The sequence below is a fragment of the Falco naumanni genome, chromosome 3, assembly GCF_017639655.2.
Source record: "Falco naumanni isolate bFalNau1 chromosome 3, bFalNau1.pat, whole genome shotgun sequence".
NCBI lineage: Eukaryota > Metazoa > Chordata > Aves > Falconiformes > Falconidae > Falco > Falco naumanni.
The window spans coordinates 70570575-70589823 of NC_054056.1; the positions used below are offsets into that span (position 1 = coordinate 70570575).

The 19249-nt window shown below is 39.9% G+C and overlaps 1 protein-coding gene across 2 annotated transcripts in view; it reads right to left on the reverse strand.

Moving 5' to 3' along the window:
* Positions 1 to 19249, reverse strand: part of LOC121084553 (ethanolaminephosphotransferase 1-like) — a 57383-nt gene that overhangs the window by 9894 nt on the left and 28240 nt on the right. For both annotated transcript variants that reach the window (XR_005826775.1, XM_040586170.1), the window contains exons 5-6: positions 18495 to 18763; positions 10295 to 10403 (exon numbers count right to left, since the gene is read on the reverse strand). Coding sequence is in view for 1 of the 2 variants with exons in the window: in XM_040586170.1 (XP_040442104.1) it covers positions 10295 to 10403; positions 18495 to 18763 (378 nt within the window). In the remaining variant the exon portion in view is untranslated. The remainder of the gene's footprint in view (positions 1 to 10294; positions 10404 to 18494; positions 18764 to 19249) is intronic.

The following is a 19249-nucleotide window of genomic DNA, read 5'->3' on the forward strand; positions in this document are numbered from 1 at the left end:
CCATAGGATAACAGACCTACTGCACTATTTTAAAAATGAGTTGGTATTTCTGTACTCATTAGAGGATACAAACTGAGTTTGGAGGCTTTTAGCAATAATAAAACTTTCCTCATTTTTCCAAATGTTAGCTGCTAGATATAGTTGCTGTTACAGATTTTCTTGTGTAATGAGTGATGAGACCGGAAAGATTTTTTTTCATTCTGATGCAGTAAGTAGGTAGGATCAGTTATTTGTCATACAGGTTCCTTTGCTAGACCCAAGAAAGATCACAGCCCCATTTTGCATGAGCTTCTCTCTGTTGAAAAAAAACAGAGAAAATGCTTTTCATGTAGGAAAAAACTGAGTCTGACACCAAAAGCCTTCCAATGGAATACATAAAGGCAATTAACTTCAAACGGGTCTGCCTATATTACTGGGGAAATAACAGTTTATAGTTCAATATACTAAAGTTCAACTAATGACCTGCTTTGCTGATAAAATAGCTGAAATTAATTCATTTTCATGATAAAGCCATCATTTGAATGAGTAATGTTTTTTACTCATTTTTTTAATACTGGAGCTCAGCTTTAACCCACAAAGGATAAGGAATTTGCCCGTGCTAACATCGCATCTACCTGCACTGCTGCTAGTATTACCAACACGTGCCAGCAACCCCAGAGCTGCCTAAAGTTGTACCCTGTCTAAGACCCACATCCAGAATACATTGGTCCACCCAATGGTCAAAGAAAACCTCCAGCAACAAGTGGAAGTTCAAGATCTAAACAAAAAGCCACAGTTATCAGTCAGCCTAACTGGGTGAAAATATCTGTGTATACAGACTTTTTAAATCTCTGCGTTTCCCTGCAGAGCTCTTTGGGTTTGGGTGGTTGGTTATTTTCCCCACTTTCTATGTAGCAAGGGCTTTTCCCCATTTGTTTGCTGCTCGGAGATTGCTCTGGGTAGCATATTTCTGCCTAGCTTTTGTATTATAAGGCATGAAGATTGGGTTTGGTGCACTAAATTAATACATATTTAATATTTTGTAATGGGCAAGAAAAGCACTCTAATGATGTAAACCTCCTTTTTTTCACCTTAAAAAGATCTTGTTTAAGAAACGCAGCATACTGTTTGTACAGAAAAGTAGTAAACTTTAATCTCACTACTAGAAATAATTATTGGAAATACGGAAGAATAAGAATGAATAGAGGAAAGAACTGATTTTGAATGACTTAGTACTGGGGCTAACGTGGCATAGCAGTCTTGAGAAACATCAGCATTTACCATTCAGTCTTCGTCAAAGACATACCCAAGTGTTTAGCACACTCTGGCCACAGTGGCAACTCAAGAGAAGGAAAACTAAAAAAAAAAAAGCAAGAATAGTGGAGATAAGAATTGTTGGAAAACAGAATTAGTAAAAAGGGGTGCGATAGATAATATATTTCTCCAGTCTTTCTGGTTATCTTTTAAAGAGGAGGAAACAAAAAATTAGAAAGAAAGAATATCCAGCCTGTAAATAATTTTGGGTATTGCATTTTTATGTGTTTACTTCTTGGTTTTGCTTTTTAAAACAAGTAAGAGAAACAGCTCTGCATCTTTACCATTGCAGAAACTCCGTATCAAACAGCTGAAGGAGGTGCAATTGAAGTAATATCCCAAGTATTTTGTAAATATATTTCTAAAATTCACAGTCTTAGTGCCTTCAGAGTGATTTGTGTTTAATGTGCACTCCGGTTAGCTATGTTTTCTATTAGGCAGGGAGGGCTAGTTCAATAAAATCTTGAGTTACGTACAGCAGTTCCAACATCTGTATCACATTAGAGCAGACATGAGACAAAACATTGACTCTTGAGGTTAAATCTAAATTTCCTGCTGCAATCCTGAAGTTTTGATTTGTTAGGAGAAAAGCAACCGAGAGGAACAGAAATAGAGACTAGAACTAGAAATAGAATTCAAAGAGCGATGGTTGCCAACAATTTGTTATTTTTATGAAGTGCCATTTTAGTTAGAAATAACACACTGACCACAAACAATCCCCCAGCTAGCTAAAAGCCACTTTCCGAATGGGGCAGTTACACCAGTTACTCCTCTGTACTTTTATATGGCTTCACTTTATACAGAGTGAGAGCTGAGGATGCAGTAGGGAAAGCAAAGGGTGTTCCCCTGTTGCTTATGGGATTTTCACAATTCCATCATTTCCTACAACATGTTGCTTTCCCATCTTTTTTTAGCTAAGGAGGCCTGGCTTGGGGGCTGCTTTTGGTACTCATTAAGTCTGCTTTTTTAATTGGCATTAAGGATCCCTTTTGTGCCCAGGAGCTAAACTGCTGCTTCCGCATTGCTGCCATTCCCTGCTGGTCTGGGGAACAAAAGGTGCAGCCTGGAAAGCAAACCCACTGCTGTCCCTCTGGCGCTCAGCCACCCAGGCACTGCCCAACTGATGATGATGGAGCTTTTTTTTTTTTCATGTCCTAAAAGCACATATTTTATTTTAAAATCATTTAAAAATCAAGTTTAGTGCATTAGAAGTTTTTAACACCTTACAGAAAGTTGAAATTCCTCAAGTGTTATTAGAAGTATTACTGCTCTTCCAGTATTTTTAAATTTCTCCATTAATATTATCCCCCATTTTCCAGCTGATTTGAATTCTGAGACCCAAATGGAAGAACACAGGCCTGTATTAAAGGCAGAAATACTAAAGCACAGATGGGTGGCACAGATACACACAGGGAATTCTTGTGTCATTCTAGGCTGAAGGTGTCAAGCCCAAATCCTTGGATTTAGGTACAGTCCTATGGTCAGTCCTATGCCTTGTGCTATCTTGACTCCCTTTTCAGAAAAATTAGCATTTGCAAAGCTCTTTATCAGGAATTAATTTGCCCTTATTAAAAAAATACCACCCAACCTAAAACAAAACCCCAAAACCAATGCATTCAGAAATTCAGGATTAGCCACATGTAAGAAATAAAGGCATTATCTTGTTTTCCAAATAGATATATACATCAACACACTGATACACACATACACATACATACACATATGTATATAGATATTTACACACGTGTGTAAAGAGAATCAAAGAGAGAACTCCCATCAATTTTAGTCACAACTTCAGATTTCATTTGGTGCTTTCTAATTCAATTCCCAACAGTAAGATGTTGTGTGACATAGCTGAGTGAATTAAAAGAAAAAAAGAAAAAAGCTAGCATGTGATGGATACCATGGTACATTTGTGTCCTATATTACTCTAGACTAACAGGAGTGTATTTAAGTTTAGTTGTATGAGGGCATCTTAAACCCTCATGTAACTAAACTTAAAAGAGTACTGCGGACCTGAGACAGTCAGGTTGTTTCCATTCCACACTGCAGTTAACTTCGCGTGGCTGCTGTACCTGAGCTAATTTAGGCATTTCTGCAAAATACAGACTTAGTCATTGTAGAGAAAAAGAGGGTTCAGCCAGAAATGAACTGCTGACACTACTTGCAGTTCTAGAAAATGCTATTTTGGTAACCAGGAGAAGAGCACCACACTGGCGTTCAGACCAAGGTAGAAAGACTACCGCAGGTAGCCAGGCTCCTGAACACACTGAACTTCACAGACTGTGAGAACCACTAAATAAAGAAGCAACTCCAAGCAAGTAGCCAAGACACCTAAACCACTATTTGTAAACAAATTATACTGCTTCAAAGGAAGAACAACATTTATCTTAGTTGTTTATCTCCCTCACACCTTTGCTATTGGAAATCGTGTTTGTTGGCAAGTCCCTGGCAAGTGAACCATCCTTAAACTGTCCTAAGAAAAGCTTTGAAATATTATTTGTTAAGAATTGGCTCTTCCTGATATCTAAAAGTTCAAAAATTACACAGTGCAATACAGAGATGTAATTATAGGTGAACACCACACTGGAAACTGTGGGAATTCATTCAGAAAAGTACCCTTCCACATCTGCTGTGCTCCCCCCAAAAAAGACTCCCCAGAGCTTCCCCCCTATTTGGGAAGCAGTGAAGAGGTCTGTGCAAAGCTTCTCATGGGCATACTGCAGAAGTCGAGCTCAGTAAAAATCAACTCTTTAACAGCAGGCAGTTGTAGTTGCACTTCAACCTACAAATGAAATACTATCACCCTCCTCTCTTTTTCTTCAATTGCCCACACCTTCACATGGCTTTCTTTGACATACTGCTTGGCCTTTCTATCTCTAGGTTAATAATTCATCATAGTCAATGCTTGCTTTAAAGAAACAGGATGTTATCATTTACCTTTCTTAGCCACCACAGAAAAAATTGTGATTAAAACTATCTAGGTATCAGTATTAGTTTGGGAAAATCTTTAAACAATTTTCTATGTTTTTTTCAAAATTTCTTCCACATTTAGAGCAGCTAGACACGTGAAAATAACACACTGAATGTTTAGCACACTGATCAGCGCTTGGAAGCAAGCTTCAACAAAAGGTGGACATTTAAAAGTATTTGTAACTGGAACAGCAGCTCTTTACAGAACAGTGTGATTTTCTCAGGCATATCTTGAGAAGGCAACTCTTTTAGTTGCTTGTGCAAACAGATAACTGCATATTGAGCTGTCCACTAACTATAAAATTATGTTTTATTATTATATAAAATGGCAAACTTAAAACCACTTAGTAATTGGGGGAGAAAAAAGCTTAGAAAATGAGTATATAATTTTCAGACTTAATTGAGCCTGTAAAGTCTGAATACATTAAGCAATTTAAGGACAGAAGAAAAATACATCTAAACATATCAACACAGTATGAATTGAATTTTACAGGGATTAAGAGCACAGTGTAAACATGGGCACTGTATTCATGCACAAAGTTGATATATGTTTTGGACATTTAGCATCTAAGATACTTCTTGAGTATAAAGATTGTAAAGGGATGCATTTATCATGCCTGTTGATTTCATAGCTTATTTTCAGTGTCTAAGGAAGTACACACTGCATTTATCTCTCTTGAACTGAGCTGTAAGCTAACAATTAGCATTTGGAGGGATTTAGCGCAGCCTGAGAAATTAGTTTATGGATATAGATGTTTCTTTTATGTGTTCCTGTTCACACAGCACGTACACATCATTCTCTTTTTCCGGGTACAGGAAGAATCAAGGACCAGGGAAACAGAGCCTTCACTTGTAAAGTCCAGACTGACTTGCAGAAAGCCTCTGCCAGGTGAGCTCCTTTGTTTGACTTTTTGTTGGGGCTCCCACCACCCGTGAGATGACTCCTTGCAGCTAACAGCACCAAACCCATCCCCACTTGTAATCAGCATCCCGTGACACTGCTCTGCCTCCAGCCTTCAGTGCTCCAGTTTTCTGGGTTATTGTTCTGACTGGTTCGGATGAGTTACTCCAAACATGAACTCATCTGCTTTTTATATATATCTTGGGTGACAGGTGAGCATTTCACACCCTTTACTTCAATGAAGTCTCATACAATCTGTCTCAACAATGCTTTAATAAATGTTAAATTGGTGACAGACACATAACATAGAAGCCAACTCATGTTAACCACACTTTTCAAACAAGGCTAGTCAAAGCCTGTTGGAGTGATAACGTTTTGAAAACCTATCACATAACGTTTAATCATTCAACTATCCATCAGTAAGGCAGAACCATCAGCCACTTTGCAATGGGAACTATAGGAAATCACTACAGAATGACTTACCCCTATGAGGCAGAAAGAATTTATGATTTGACCATGCCCTCCTAAACATTTTCTGACACTGAAAAAAAGAGCAGGCTGCTGTATAATTAACCACTGCAAGGACTTCTGTGTCTTCCTTTGACACACAGGACACACTGCAAGGACAAGGCGCTGTTTTTTAGACAGACAACTGTGCTTTCCCACTATGACAGGATTCAAATACTTGACATGTTTCAAATGTTGTGGCTTGGCTTATCATTAGTTTTTTGTTGCTACTATGTTTTCATTCATTTATTTATTTAATCTTCATTTTATATACTTAAGTAGCTCAGAGAAGGAGTAAACCTCAAGGAACACACTCTGCAAAAGTCAGCATAGAACTCAATCCAATACACATCACAGGAAAAAATTCTGAATGCTTTGGCCCCATCTCTAAAAGAAAGTTCAAGATTCAGATCTCTGACAGATGTTATTACTCCATTCACATTTCAAGTTCAAACTTGTACTTTGAAAATTTGTCTCAGCTTTGCCACAGCCTTCAGTAGCCAGATCTGGGCACTGTTGACCAGATCGACTGGACTCAAATGTGCCACCATGTCTTGATTACGGAAGTGTCTGCCCCAAGTGACACACACTGATGCAGTACAACATATCCACTCTATGGTCTGGTGGTCCTTTAACCACAAAGCTTATTCTTGTGGTTGCAATTAATATCGAGGAGGAGCAGGAATCTACCTGTGCATCCAGGAGTCGTGTTTCCAACCTGGCTTCCTAAGGGATGAAGCTAATGTGATAACACTTTAATTGTTTGTGTGCATCCCACCATAACTTCTGAGCTCTCTGGACAAATTTAGTAGACTGAAATAAATTTCCAGTGAGTTTCAAGGAAATGAACAGTCAGGTAGAGGAGAAAAGACATATAAATGTCTCCAGTGAGGAGAGGATTGCATACCAAACTCAAATATTATTAGACACAATAAAATCTATCTTAGAGAGCAAGTATGAACGTCCCAAGAATGGGAAATGCTTCATTCAGAACATGCACCTATTACAGGTCATCTGATTGCAATGTGAGACAAAACCCATCATCAATTAGTAATGCTGATCCCTGAACTACTGATGTTTACCTGTCAGTCAAAATCTTATGAAGTCTATAGCATCATTTGTGGTACTAGACTTTATGTGGGGAATTGACTGTTTTAAAATGTGTACTGTAAATATTTTATATTGCTCTCAACCTGACAGCAGAGTGACAGGGAATGCTAGGCATTTGGGATACCCTGGAGGGGTGAAAATAAATGAGAGCTCTCACCCCAGTGCTGCCCTTTGAAGGGACTCTAGTTAGGCAGATAACACTATGGGACAATTGAGGTTAAATCCCAAGAGAGCTTTGGGAGTGCCATCCATAGGAGCCTGGCTGCGAGCAGAAGTGATTAGTTCCAGCTGCGCACACAGGCACATACCTTTGGAAAGGTCTGGCTGCTATCCTGCTAGGAGAGAAAAGGCATTTCTGTCTAGCAGCCAGGACAACACACTCTGGAAACAGGAGAATGGCCGCCTTCGTCTGTTTGGTGTCCAGCTAGGTGTGTGTTTTGGAGCTGCAGGATGGAATTGCATTCACTTCCTGTGAAAATTATGGGGGTTTGTTCACTGGGTAGTTGAAAAATTCACATAAATTACTATGCAGAAGTTTCTCTGCTTCACAAGGGAGTCCTCTGAGGTCACTGTTCAGCAGCCCAAAGTTTGACCTTCCCACAGGTGTTCACAGTGTGCTAGACAGTTCCCAGGGACATACGTAAAGCTCTCTTTTGGGAGGCTTTCCTAAGACATCTAATCTAAACACTGGTATTGCTGCACTTTTATGTATATCTTTGTGTGTTCTGGCACCTGATAAAAATCCCATTATTTTCAGCAAGTGAGTGTCACCTGGCAATACCACAGCTTCCTCCAAGGAGGTGCTTTTGCAGAGTTCATCTTTAGGTTATACGTGGGCTGTTCTTTTTCTTGCCCCCCCCCCCCCCCGAAACTCCAGGAAAAACATCTGAAAAACTCCACTCTTGTGCATATCATTTGGACTTCTTCCCACTACATAAGGTACTAGCTAAAGCCCAGCTGTTCTTGGAGAAGTGGCGGCTCAGCAGCTGAACTCCTGTTGTGTACAGAACAGTAAAACCACAAAACGAATGCCAAGTATTGATGGAGCAGCTACAGGTTCATTGTTAGAAGGACCACTAGTGACTACTAAATGCCATCAGATGGTTAAGGACAGCCAGTTATGGTTTAATGGCTCCTCTCAGGGTCCTGGGAAACTAACTCATAAAAAAACAACAGAGGCCCACTACATCACTTTGCTTTTTAACTAGCCACAAAAGTTATGTGCCTAGTTTTATATATATCTCTGAGCACGCCGGAGAGTGGGCTCTCTGATACAAATGGATCTGACTGAGCAGGACACGCTGCATCCTCTCTAAGGGAGAGAATGATTTAATCTTCCCGGCTGCACAGCCCTTGGTGTGGGTTAGACTGATACTTTTTCTGCAATCACAGTGGCGTCCTGCAATTTACTACAAGCTTCTAAAAACTCTATATATCGATATTCACCACACATAGGTTATCCAGCGATAACCACCTTCATCACTATTGCTGAGCTGAGGTTCAAACCTGTGGTGAAACGGCAGTGCTTTATGGATCAGCATGATCCTCAGTGGAAGGATTCTGCTTTTTTAATACTTAAATTTAGCACCTGTTTTTAAGAGATTTACTAAGCACTGTGACACTTTTGTAATATAGAGTCAACCAAGATAATCTCTTGCCCATATTTAACTATAATTAAGCTGCAAAAGTTGCCCTGTTAATGGCCTTGTGGATAGTGTGTGAGAGACAGAATTTTTAAATAAATCTTTTGGCTCTTACATCTGCTCTGCTTGAGACAATGATGGAAGAAGTACTCAGTTCTCTGCTCATGGAGCCATTCACGCAAGCACACTACGTGAGACAGAAGCAGTAACTCTTTCTAATGCTAATGCAGTAGTGCATCAAACCTTCTTTTGCAGCTGCTTTTAGTAGAGTATGAAAAAGGATGCTCGCTTCTGCAGATTTGATGACATTGACATGCTTCCCTACCACAAACCTTCCTAACATGTTGAACAGTTTGAATTAAACCTTCATCCATGGCTTCCCAAGCACAAGAGAAGCCATCAGTGTACTACTCACTGAACAGGCTGTCATGTGCCTCGGTGACAGGAACAAAAGCAGCAATGCACATAGCACAGAACAAGCGTGTTCAATGGACTAGCCCATGCTAGCACGTAATGCCAACACAGGCCTGACCTGCCGCTTCTGTGCGAGCCAGCATCCATCACTCCTGGACCTGTAGTGCTCCTCTGAGAGCACAAATCACTCCCTACCCCTCAGCACCCTGCCAGCCCCCAGAGGGTGTGTTATTCTACACCTCTGTCAAGCTGAATAATTAGTTGACTACTGAAAAGGCGACCATTAGGGGTTTTTTCCCCTTCCTTTCTTTCCTTTTATCAGAGTGTCTAAAATAGAAGAAGACTGTACAATCTTGGTCACACATGGTCAGTTGTACACTCTGGCTAAAGCCCAAAGGACTGTCAAAACCACGTCCCTGAAGGCACAGCCTGAATGCAGGGTCCTTTCCAATCTGAGGATTCTTGGAAGCACTGCTGAGGCTGGAGGTTGTATCTGCTGGAGACGTTACCGTGGGGAAAGGTGGTGAAAGCACAAGTCAATGCAGTGGATTCAAAAGTCCACCCCAAAATGCGCAGATAAGTCCTGGGTAGAGTCGGTGTTGGGTATGCACCTATATCCAAGTCGTCCATTTGGCTCAAGGACTGAGGGTGTTTCTTGGGATTTAAGTCTAGACTGTCTGTGTCAAACAGGTTTTTTTTAGCGCCCTCTTCTCATCGCTTGCACAGTCATATAAAAATCCCTATATGCTAATTCCTTCACCTTCCAAGCAATACATCAAAGCCATTTTGCATACGCACATTTTTAGCTAAGACTACCATGTTTTTAATTCATTAAAATGTAACTACTCTTGTTCTCAGTCTAGCTATAGCAGTTGAAAAATGTTCTATGCTTACTTCAAACTACACTCACAGTATCAAATAATGAGTAAATAAGCCACTGCTGTATATGAAAAATGCATGACTTCTGTTCAGAAAGTAGTACTAAATTTCTAAAAAAAGAGCTTAGAAACCACCTGGCTCTTTTTCAAATTTACAGTTGTGCCTCCTAAGATTATTTAAATAATGCCTTTATTCCTTCTGTCCGTAATGTTTTGGAGCATAGTGTGCTGCAGGCCAAAACATTAAACTTATATAAAGTTAAATCTGAGTGATATGAGGAGTTCCTGAGTCTTTGAGAGCCAGCCAGCCAGCGCACTGCACTGAACTGCACGTGCAGGTAAGAAACGTTTTCTGTATTATTTGTGGGCAACAGCAATTCAGTGAGGAAAAATGTCTCCAAAATGATCTACTTTTTAAAAGTTTTCCAGTATCAGCCCTTTTAATCAGCTCTATTTACATGGGGTTTGGACTAGCCAACACTTAGAAAAAGGAAAAAAATATGAAGGAAAAAGAAGAAATATCTAATCAAAATAATTAAAAAGTATTATAGTTTTGCATGGATCTGGACACTTACCTATAAGCAAGATTACTAATGCGTCTGTAATGTAATAACCAAACAGGAGAGGTTTCTGCCAGACTTCCACACCAACAACACCAGTCAGCAGATATGCTGCTATTAATACCTATAGAAAAGGATAACATATTTTCAATCCTTTACTTCTAAAGGCACCGAATTTTGTTTATCATCTGAATACAAATGCAAGAGTAAATAAAATCTGTCGTTTTACTTCTGTCTCCACTTTACAGGACCTGATGCTGCCATCCCAAAACAACTACTTCTAAGCAGTGAAGCAGCTTCCAGGGTCACCAACAAAATTATTTAAAACATATGAAATACAGTAAGAAAGCAACTTCCCTACTAATGTGTGCATCTGCTTGCATGTGGTCAGTATTACTGACTTACCTTTTCAAAACACATATTTTCTAAATCCCTTCTTAATGCAGGTCTCCCCAGTGCATATGCACTCTCTTGTATTTGCATACAGACTTCAGAATTAGCAATGTGGTTATTTTGCAGCTCAGTCCCCTGAACTGATCATATAAGAATAACTGGGGGGGGGGGGGGGGGGGGGGGGGGGGGAGGCAATCTAAGCTCACCTGAAATAATAAAAAGGTTTAAAAAGTTAAATTGAATGTGAAGAAATAAAAAGAAGGGGAGGGAGCTGAAGTCTTCCCTGATTTTTAATTCGTTTCACAGATAACATTGTTACAGGACACAAAAAGAAACATTAAGAGTGAAAGGACTCATACAGAAGACTCATGAGTCACTTGCTGAAGTGCCACCAGCTTCAGCAGAGATGTAAATGTCATGTTTACTGTCTCTTCAGGATTAATTTTGTGACCCAGCTGAGGTCAGAAATCTTATTGCAGTCAATACCCTACAGCTCCTAGAGCAATACCTTTCACACCCATTGTACTACCTGTAGCAGCACCACCTCCGATTTATGGCACAAATTCATTAATCATTTTAGGTGTTTAACATGCAAATGCAGTACTGAACGTGGCTCAGTGGTTCCCAAGCCCTTGTGCCTTTGATCCCACCTCCTCAAGGGACCCCTCTCCCTCCTGAAACTTGTTTCCTGGCTCAGCCTAGGCCACCCACCCCTGCAGCCCCTTCTGCTGCTGACGCCCAGCGAGCAGGACTGCTGCCCTGCTCTTTCTCTAGGCTGTTTTGTTCTCAGATGTTTAGTTTTGCTATAGGACTCATAAGGGACTGTAAGCTTCATGCTACATATCTCAATCTCCTGAACTCCTCTAGATTTGGATTAAGAATGAATTGTGAACACTTTATCTCTAAATGAAAACAACTACGTTAATTATAATGCCATTTAGAAGACTGCATAGTCATCTATTTATTCCTACGTAACATTCAGTAACCTTTATATTTTCCATTCAATACAGCTTCTGACTCTGGGATGATAAATATTTGACAGCTTTACCTGCACAACAGATTTTACCATTTTTTTGTTTAGTTTTTTTAAATACTCATTTTTCACTATGTTATGGGGTTTCTTCATTTTTAACATCAATAAACACATTTCCAGTCTTCTATTAAATTAATTACTTCATTTTAAAGGAACACTGAAAATCTCTTTTTTGGATAACAGCCTGTTTAAGATCACAGATTAGTAGCAGAGCACTGATGTCACTTAAACTCCCTATTACTCGTAAATATCACTACATTTGACATCACTGACTTCTCTGTATCTAAATTCAAGATTCTTCCCCTGTTGGTATGTTGCTCTTTAAGAATTTTGCTTGAATGCATCATTGCAGAATTGGATGTTTGAATTGCCTCTGCAAGAACAAGCAGCACAACAGATCTGCAATGGAGAAGGGCAGATGCTAGTATGAGAGTTACATCTTGGGCCATCGAAGACAGTGAGTCAAGTTTTGGTCTAAAGGAAGGACATGTACAAAGGGTTCTGCAAGCAACTGCAACAGACCTAACATTTGGCCTTCTGAAGAAACTGCATTATGTTATCCATAAGACATGATGGGTGGAATCCTGGCCTCGTCAAAGTTGATGGCAAAACTCCAACTGGCTTTCATGGAGCCTGAATTTACCCTCACACGTTGCATTCTGAACTGACTTTCTTGGCAAGTGATAAAGGAGGAACTGCATTATTATCTGTTATTAGTTAGTACTTTTGGCAGTACAGTCATAAGTATCACTGTCAGATGTCAGCACACCTCTAGGAACAGGAGTGCTTGCGCAACAGACTCTCAGGGGAATCCCCTGCCCTGGGATTCGGTGACGCAGCCCTCACAGGTTGAGACTGCCTCTTACTGAACAGATGTAGTGTATGAAAAAACATTCTTTGGCTTCAAATTTGTGGTGTTGTTTTTTAAGGACTCGTAACTTTGACTTCACTGAGGCAGTCTCAAAGACCTCCTTTAGAAAGCTGGAAGAATGAGAAAATGTCTCCATCCTTTGATCTAAGCTATAGTGTGACAACTGAGGATTTTCAGGATTATTAGACAAAACATAAGTACGTTAATCAGCTGTATAAACTGTTTTTAAAATCACTGCTAGTAAAAAAAAAAATTAAAATGTAAAGCGGTGTTTTTAAGTGCAACTGAATGATTCTACTTAAGACAAGATGGCCAGGCTTTTTACTCATCTCTCTGGCATCAAACAGCTTTAGTACTTTTCAGATATAAATGTAGTCTTTAGCAAGGAAATATATCTGCAACCTTTTGTAAAATGAGAAGTCCAAATCAAGTAACACAAATAAGGACTATATAGCAAGTTAGCATCAGATGTGTACAATCTTGGATTCCAATTCTCTGCAGCATCTGACAAGGAAAATTTTTCACTTGCCAAGCCCTTACCTATGAGGAGGAGGAGTACTTATGCAGTCAAAAAACTGGGAATACATGGTGGTAATTTGTAGGCCCTTTGATACAGCTGAACAGCAGGACAGTTGGCTTTTGAGCAGTGGCTCCCTATCTTGTCACAATTTAGTAAATCACAGCGACATAGTCACTTTTGTCCCTCTGTAAAATCAGTGTACATCTTTAATATCGCCTTGGGAATATTCTAGCAGTATATTCCCTAACTGCTAAAAAGTAGTATAACGCCTCAAAATTTTCTAGCTTCTAGCGTTTTAACTATTCTCTAAAATATCTGATTTTTTTTAAAATCACCATCTCTTTCATGTTTTCCAGTTACTTCAGGTGTAAGATTTGTGACCAAAATATTCTAGATTGTGTGTGTGCATACACACATTGTTTCTCTCCCTAATGATCCACCATTTCTGTTTTATACACAGGCACACTGAGTATGCTGTGTGATGTACTACACAGGAAAAAAAAATCAAACATTTTCTTATCTTTTTTAAAATTATTATGTCTACGCTTTTAAATTATTTGATTCCACAAAAAATGATGTTAATTTCAGTGTAATATTCAATTTCACTAGCATTTTCCAATGGCATTGATTGCTTATGTGTTGAAATATCTTCCATTAACACAGTACTCAAAATTAACGTCTAGAGAACAAACTAATTTTAAATACAATGTTGTTTTTTGCCTCTAAAAATATACTTGACACTTGCCTAAAAAAGTAAGAACTAATGATTTTCGATAAGTGAGCTTCAATAGGAGTTAGCTATAGTGTAATGTATACTTTTTCCTTTCTCATTTTTTTTTTTCAGTATTTTGTCTTTCAATAAATAAAGCTGGAAAATTTAGCCTATAAAGATAGGTTTTTATGTATCTTAAAAAGGTCATTTTGCATTTAGATATGCAGTATGTGACAAGTAAACAGCTAAAGGCATGTGGAAGATTAATTAACCAAGAAAGGTTTGAGGAGAATCATAGCCAACTGGTTAAGAACGAAGGAATCTGCTGCAGAGCGGGCCTGTGCCTCACAAGTTCTTCCATTTAAATTTCCCATGGAAACACTATGGGGGTTCCCTCAGATAACTGAGTAGCGAGTTTGGTTTCCAGCTGTGCCAGGAGGCAGCTGGAGCAGACGCCATAGCCTGGCCAGCACTGCTTCCACATGGCCACCGGTTCTTTTACTTCAACCAGTTCCAGTGCACTCCTACCTTTGGAACTAAATAACAATCGATATTACCTCTTCACAAAAAAGGCTATGCTTTCCACAGACACTTCAAATTAAAAAACTCTGAAAGTGAGTGTCTTTAACTAAAATAAAAAAAAATATTCTGGATCCTGATAACACGACCAAAGAATGACACCTTCGCATCCTCATTTTTCTCTTTAACAGAGACTTTTTTTTTGCTCCTCAGAAGAAATAGAAGGTTTTTAAAGATGTGCTGTGCATTTGCATTGCTCAGGATTTCTCTGCCAGCTCTTGAAACACCGGGTGCCACAGCACTTCCCGGGAAAAGGCCATATGAAACATATTTCAGCATAAATTTTGTAAACTGCTTGTCAAAAGAAAACCTGGTATATAGCATCCAAAAAAACCTTACCCTGTTTTGACTGAAAGGAAGGAGAAAAGTAAGTTCTACAACGTTTCAGTCGTTACCTGCAACATATAGTTCATTTATTCAGAGTTTTGAGGCAGGCAGAGTGTTCTCCCTGGGAGTTTAGGTGGGACTGTCCAAAGCCATTGGGCAGAAGCAGCTGGGAAAGCATCTCAAACCAAAAACCTGGGGCTTGCAGTCCAAGCATCCTGGCCTTCAGGCATGACTGTATATAGGATTTCTGGTTATCCTCTCTCTACAAGGGCAAGGGCAGGGGCAGAGAACTGCCTGCTGACCTTCACATTTGCTGCCTGAGCTTTTGTGCTTTTTTCAAGCTTGCCCTCTTGGCTGGAGAGTGAGAGGAAGGAGTCTGGAATCGGCTGGGTCACTCCAGCAGCTCATCTTTTCACTTTTAAACTTTTATTTAAGAATATAAAGGGTATCTCCCTGTTATGCTTAAGGCAGCAGTGATGTAAGCAGAGGTATCACTACACCGTATTAAGGAAAAATGAACATTTTGTTCCCATACTATGAACTCAACTGCAGTGGCTTATGAAAAGCAACAGCAGGATTATGGGAGCATTTTGTTAGGGGAATATTAAATTTTTCAGGAAGAAAATAGATTTTTTTAAAAAAAACCAAACCAAGATGTCTGTGAAAATTAACATATGGCAGCAGTCTGACATTTTAATTTCTCAGGAAAGCTCTGTCTTTTTTTCTCCAAGAAACTTAATTTGCAGATATTAGGTTTCTTTGGTTGGGCTTGTGACAAAAATAAAAGCGATTATTTTCACAAGACGTAACCAAGAGAATTTCTCACAGAACATTGCAAAGATTTCTTTTTTAGCCTTCTCTTCAGCCTGTGATTTTGGGATTTCTATTAGGTATGCTTACTCAAAAGTATATGAAAATTGTCTAGATGTTATGGTGTGAACAGGCTCCTCTCCCTTTCCACCCGCAGAGGAGTCAGCACAAGATGGCTCCTTGCGCCGAAGGGAGAGGGAAGAGTTTTTATTGCTGCAGACGCCGCCTCCTTGATTCTGGATCTACAAACACAGCAGCCCTCTGGCCAAGCATCTCTCAGGCACATTACAGCCATTTTTCAAGTTTACAAACCACAGCTTCCTATGAATGGCCGTCTGCTGTAATCAAAGCTAATTGGAGTGCCAATTACAGCCCAGCTAGCGTAATTAGGTTACCGATTCTGACGAGTCATCAAGTCATAGAAAAATGTGATCTGCATAAGCCCCACCAATTTCTCTATTTATAATGAGGTATTTTTTTCATGAGGAACAGCAGCTCTTCTTATACCGCAGCTAACACAGAGCCAGTGAGCGGGCTGTCTGCGTTTATGGCTGTAGCGGAGCTGACTCAGCAGCAGTGTCCTGGGAGCCACACGTCAACCAAGCTTTCATTAAGGTCAACAGTTATCTATTTGCACACTTATCCTAATTACTGTATTTCCTGAGCTTTGTGGTGATAACCAAGTCCAAAGTTCCTGGCTACCGTCAAATTTAAAAGCAGAAGCAGGGGACTAGACCACCTGAATGTCTGACATGCCAATGCAAGAGCATCATGTTGTCAGTGAAATTAGTGAAGACAGAGCAGAAAGGCGCATTCATGCAGCAATCCAGCTAGGAATGCCATGGAGGAAACAGCGAACTAAATGCTGGGAATCAGTCTGAAAGCAGCCTGTAAGCGCTTCTGCCCTCTCTGCCTCTGAATGTGGGAATATCTAGCAGAGAAGTGGGGGCGGAAAAAACAGCAAGGGGAACATTACCTTTCTTATCCATCATCAGACACCTGCCTACATCCTCAGTATCCTCTCCTCCAAGCAGCAGGAGAGCTACCTTTAATAGTGCACACATCAAACAAGATTTGCTGAATGGGTTTACAAAACGAAAGGCAAGGCAATTTTTGTAGGGGAATTAAGATCTTTTACTAGACTAGTTAATACAGCTGGGAAAAATACATTATGTATTTTCTGGTGTGCATGAAATGTAGTTTGGACTAATGGAAAAAATACTATGTTGATCTACAAATCCCGTCTTGTCTGTTCACAGGCAATCACAACTACAGCCAATTGTTACAGATGGGAAAACTGACACACAGGTATTTCGGTAGTACAGTCTTCCACCACTGTGGATGATTGTGCTATACAGCATCAAAAAATCCTTACATCTACATGCTCATCATTTTGACTATAGGCAAATCATCACAGAAGTTACTAGAAAGCAAGCATGCAGGACAGCAGTTCAGCACCAGGGGGGAACAGGAAATAGCACTTGTTAGCACCTTGCATCCAAGTTAATCAAAGCAGTTTACAAACTTCACTGAAATTCATCCTCACCACAAATCTGTCAGGCAGGGAAATTTTATTACTATTATTTCCCAGATGGGAAAGCAGTGACAGAGGCATGGGTCACTAAAAGGCACTGACAGAGTTAACAGCACTGCTCTATTACTTGTTACCCACTGCCGTATTTAACCACTAACACAGTTCAGATGCTGTAGCAATCCAAAAGAGCCTTCTAACCAGTTGCATGTATACCTATGGTGATCATCTGAGCAACAAGTGAAATTGATTTGAACATAGCTGTTCCTGTCCTGCTGGAAGAACTTCACTAAGAAGCCTTACTTATACATGGCTGAAACTTGCAGACCAGCTGGTTGCCTAATGTCTTAGTCCTGAGCCAACTTCTTCTCCCAGAACCCATTTTCTAGGGGATGAAACAGATGCACCACAGCTGGACCACCATCTCCGAGTTGTTCTCAAACCACTGAATTCTGATTATGTTTACAGCAATACATCTGCAGCCATTAATTCAAATACTGTATTTCCATTAAAACACATATTTGAATATTTGTCAAACTTCTTTTCAATTATGTATATTTGGCTGTACCTTCCATCTCATGCCTGTGACAGGAAGCTCAGAAGACTGGGACTGTGCTCCTCAGGCTGCAAGAGCCTGACTATCGTAAGAAATAGATAAGCGAGCCCAGAAATCCCAGCACTGGGCCCTTGGCAGTGCACTCAGCTTGTTACTGCTGTTACTCATTTGTCTGCTGAAGGCACCATGGTGCCCCAGGCATGTTTCTGAAGAGGTCCACCTCAAGGTAGGGCTGTAAGCCAGTCAAGAATTCAGCTGGGGTCCGGCTGTGGGCTGATACAATATTGACATATACTGAACATCATTCCCAGAGAGGAAACCTCTGCTGGTGTGACTTCAACTTTTTTCCAAGGGTAAAAATCACCTGACAACAGATAATGCTCCCTGTATAGGTACATTGCTATTTTCATTACCACATTTGATATAAGAGGCAGTAGAACTGAGAAGGTCTAGTATTGTATAACTGTGCAATTACTGTTAATAAATATTCCTTGGACTAATTCACATCATGCCTTAGAACCTAGTGTTGGTGGGAAAATTGTTTATGGCTTCAGATAGCATAATAATTTGTGTTAATACCACAAATCAAATACAGTTAAATGACATTCACATCGGCACTGTCTGACTGCTAGGCTTGCTGCAAGCCTTTCTTTTTCCTGCAAGGCAATGAATCTCTGATGCTGACAATTTGCTTGAGAGCATCCCTTCTTTGCAAATGCAGGAAATATTTCTGAATTACTTTTCAGGTTATGCTATTTCACATTCAAAGTCTTGGCCAAACATATTTGCCTTGAGCTCTATTCTTCTATTTTTGTAATATTACTGAAAACACTAACATAGTTTAAAAAAAAATAAAACCAAACCAGAAATGATAAATACTTACCACTTGGCTTATATCATATCCCCAAGGAAGAAAAAGAACTCCTGTGTTATATTTCTCCCAGTGTGAACACATAAAGTTAAACAAGACAATGCTTAAATATATATACATTGTATATACAGAAACTCCAGTCTTCCCATTGTCACGGGAACAGACAGAAAAAAAAGAAAGCACAAAAATGGAGGTAGCCCAGCTATCCAGCCCATGGTCAAATAATTCTCCTAGAGGAGTACTGGACTGAGTCCTTCGAGCATGTTTCCCATCTATAGAGTCTAGAAAGATTGAGAGAAGAAAAGAAACAAAGAATTAGAGCACAACAAAAGGCGTAACTTTCTTCACATACACTTCACAACTGCCATATATAACACAGCAAAAATACACCAATGACAACAAACTGAAGCACAACAGTCCCTTCAATACCAACACGTTAGGATTGCTCGTAAAATATTTGCCTCAGTTATCAAGTCACTTTTCTGTCCTTACCTCAACTCTTCAAGGAAATGCCACCTTCCTTATAAGCTTTAGAAGACATTCAGAATTACTTGTCCCCAGCGGTATTTCAACACTTTTATGTCAGTCCCTGCAATCAGTTTCTCAATGAAAGTGCTGAGAAGCATCCATAGGGCTTCTCACCTGTCCCTTGGTGTTGTGGAGCCCCTGAGACTTCAGACCCCTTGTGGGATAGATTCACTAAGGCATTTTGTGAAACAGTGTGGCCAGCAGGACTGGGGCAGTGACCGCCCCCTGCACTGGGCACT